This window comes from Etheostoma spectabile, unplaced genomic scaffold (assembly GCF_008692095.1).
Source record: "Etheostoma spectabile isolate EspeVRDwgs_2016 unplaced genomic scaffold, UIUC_Espe_1.0 scaffold463, whole genome shotgun sequence".
In the NCBI taxonomy this organism is placed as follows: domain Eukaryota; kingdom Metazoa; phylum Chordata; class Actinopteri; order Perciformes; family Percidae; genus Etheostoma; species Etheostoma spectabile.
This window is the reverse complement of record NW_022605615.1, coordinates 54,905-56,456: the sequence shown is the minus strand read 5'-3', so window position 1 is coordinate 56,456 and position 1,552 is coordinate 54,905. Positions and strand designations below refer to the sequence as shown.

The window sequence follows — 1,552 nt, the reverse complement described above, 5'->3', positions numbered from 1 at the left end:
CTCTCTCGTCTCTCATCTCTCTCTCTTTCTCTCCTCTCTCTCGCCCGTCTCTCATTCCTCTCTCTCTGTCCTCTCTCCCGTCTGCTCTCTCTCGTCCTCGCTCTCTCTCCTCCTTCGAAACACACCCTCTCTCTGTCTCTCCCTCTCTCTCGTCTCTCTCTCTCTGTCTCTGTCTCTCTCTCTCTCTCTGTCTCTCTCTGTCTCTCTCTCTAGAGCTTCGCATACAAACATTTTCTTCCATTAGACTTCAGCAACTCTTTTCCTCCATCCTTTTCTCTTTCCTTCCTTTCTGATGTCTTCTCTTTTCATCCTCTCTTACTTCTGTCCTCCCTGCCACCTTTCTTTCTTTCCTTCTGTCTCTCCCTCTCTCTCTTTGCCATTCCTTGCTGTATACTTTCATTCACTCCTTTTCTTTCGTTCTCTTTCTACGGTTTCTTTCCACCACAACTTTTCCTTCTTTCTTCCTTTTCCGGCTCTATCTCTTTCCACCTTCTGTCTCTTTTCTTCCAACTGATATCTTGCTCCTCACAAAGACTTCTGCAGTACTTCTGATACTACTGATACTACGTTTTATCACCGTTACTTCTCAGCTTAAAAGAAAACTTTGAAAGCAGAAGTTTAGCTTGAAAACAAATATTTAACATTCATATAACAATTAACAGTGGCACACTCTCACTCTCTCAATATATATATATAAATAAATATGCAGACATGCATACATACACACACATATATACATATACAAACATACATACATACACACACATATATACATATACAAACATACATACATACATACATACACACACATATATACACATACAGACATACAGTTACACACATATATACAGACATACATATACACACTTATATGTACACATTTGTACACACACACACACACACTTTTTTCTATGATGAACACACATTTTAACCACTATAAATCCATGATTAGTAATCGAGAAGCGAGACTCACTCAGACATGATGGCGGTGTTTTCTTCGCGTTCAGAGAAAGACAAACGGAGAGGAGAGGAAGTCGTGGAGAATAAACGATGTTATCATCGGCGTGGAGCTTAAATACAGCCGCCCTCCTCCGGGGGATGGATCTGATTAAACCGTCGGGGGGGCTAAGTAGTGACAGAGCTAAGTTTGGGGTTCTGGGTCGGGTGTCATCGCTGTCGCCTGCGATAAGCTCCTTTACAGGTGTTCAAAACCCAATGTGTGTGGTTGTGTGGTGTGGTGTTTTTGTTGTGTGTTGTGTGTGTGTGTGTTGTGTGTGGTGTTGTGTGTGTGGGTCTTCTTTCTCTATTTGAAGCTGGGTGGTGAAAGATTAGAAATGTAACGTCTGGATGTTTCTGGAAGTTTGGCTATGGGAAAAAAGCATTTTCAAGATAAATGACTGTAGAGTATAAATACTCTGCCTGTGCCGAGATGTTTCAGCTTCATTATTCTGTAGTAAACCGGAATTATTATAGTAAAAAATAACTGAAATTGATTCGGGGACACAGAGACTTGTTTGGGCGGGGGGGGGGGGGGTGGCAGGGGGGGGGTGGG

At 42.3% G+C, this 1,552-nt stretch overlaps 1 protein-coding gene across 1 annotated transcript in view; it reads right to left on the bottom strand.

The window, feature by feature from the left end:
* Positions 1-1,552, bottom strand: part of LOC116686759 (troponin I, fast skeletal muscle) — a 36,639-nt gene that overhangs the window by 11,513 nt on the left and 23,574 nt on the right. Inside the window, exon 2 of the mRNA XM_032511818.1 lies at positions 974-998. Within this exon, the coding sequence (XP_032367709.1) occupies positions 974-981 (8 nt within the window). The 5' untranslated portion in view covers positions 982-998. The remainder of the gene's footprint in view (positions 1-973; positions 999-1,552) is intronic.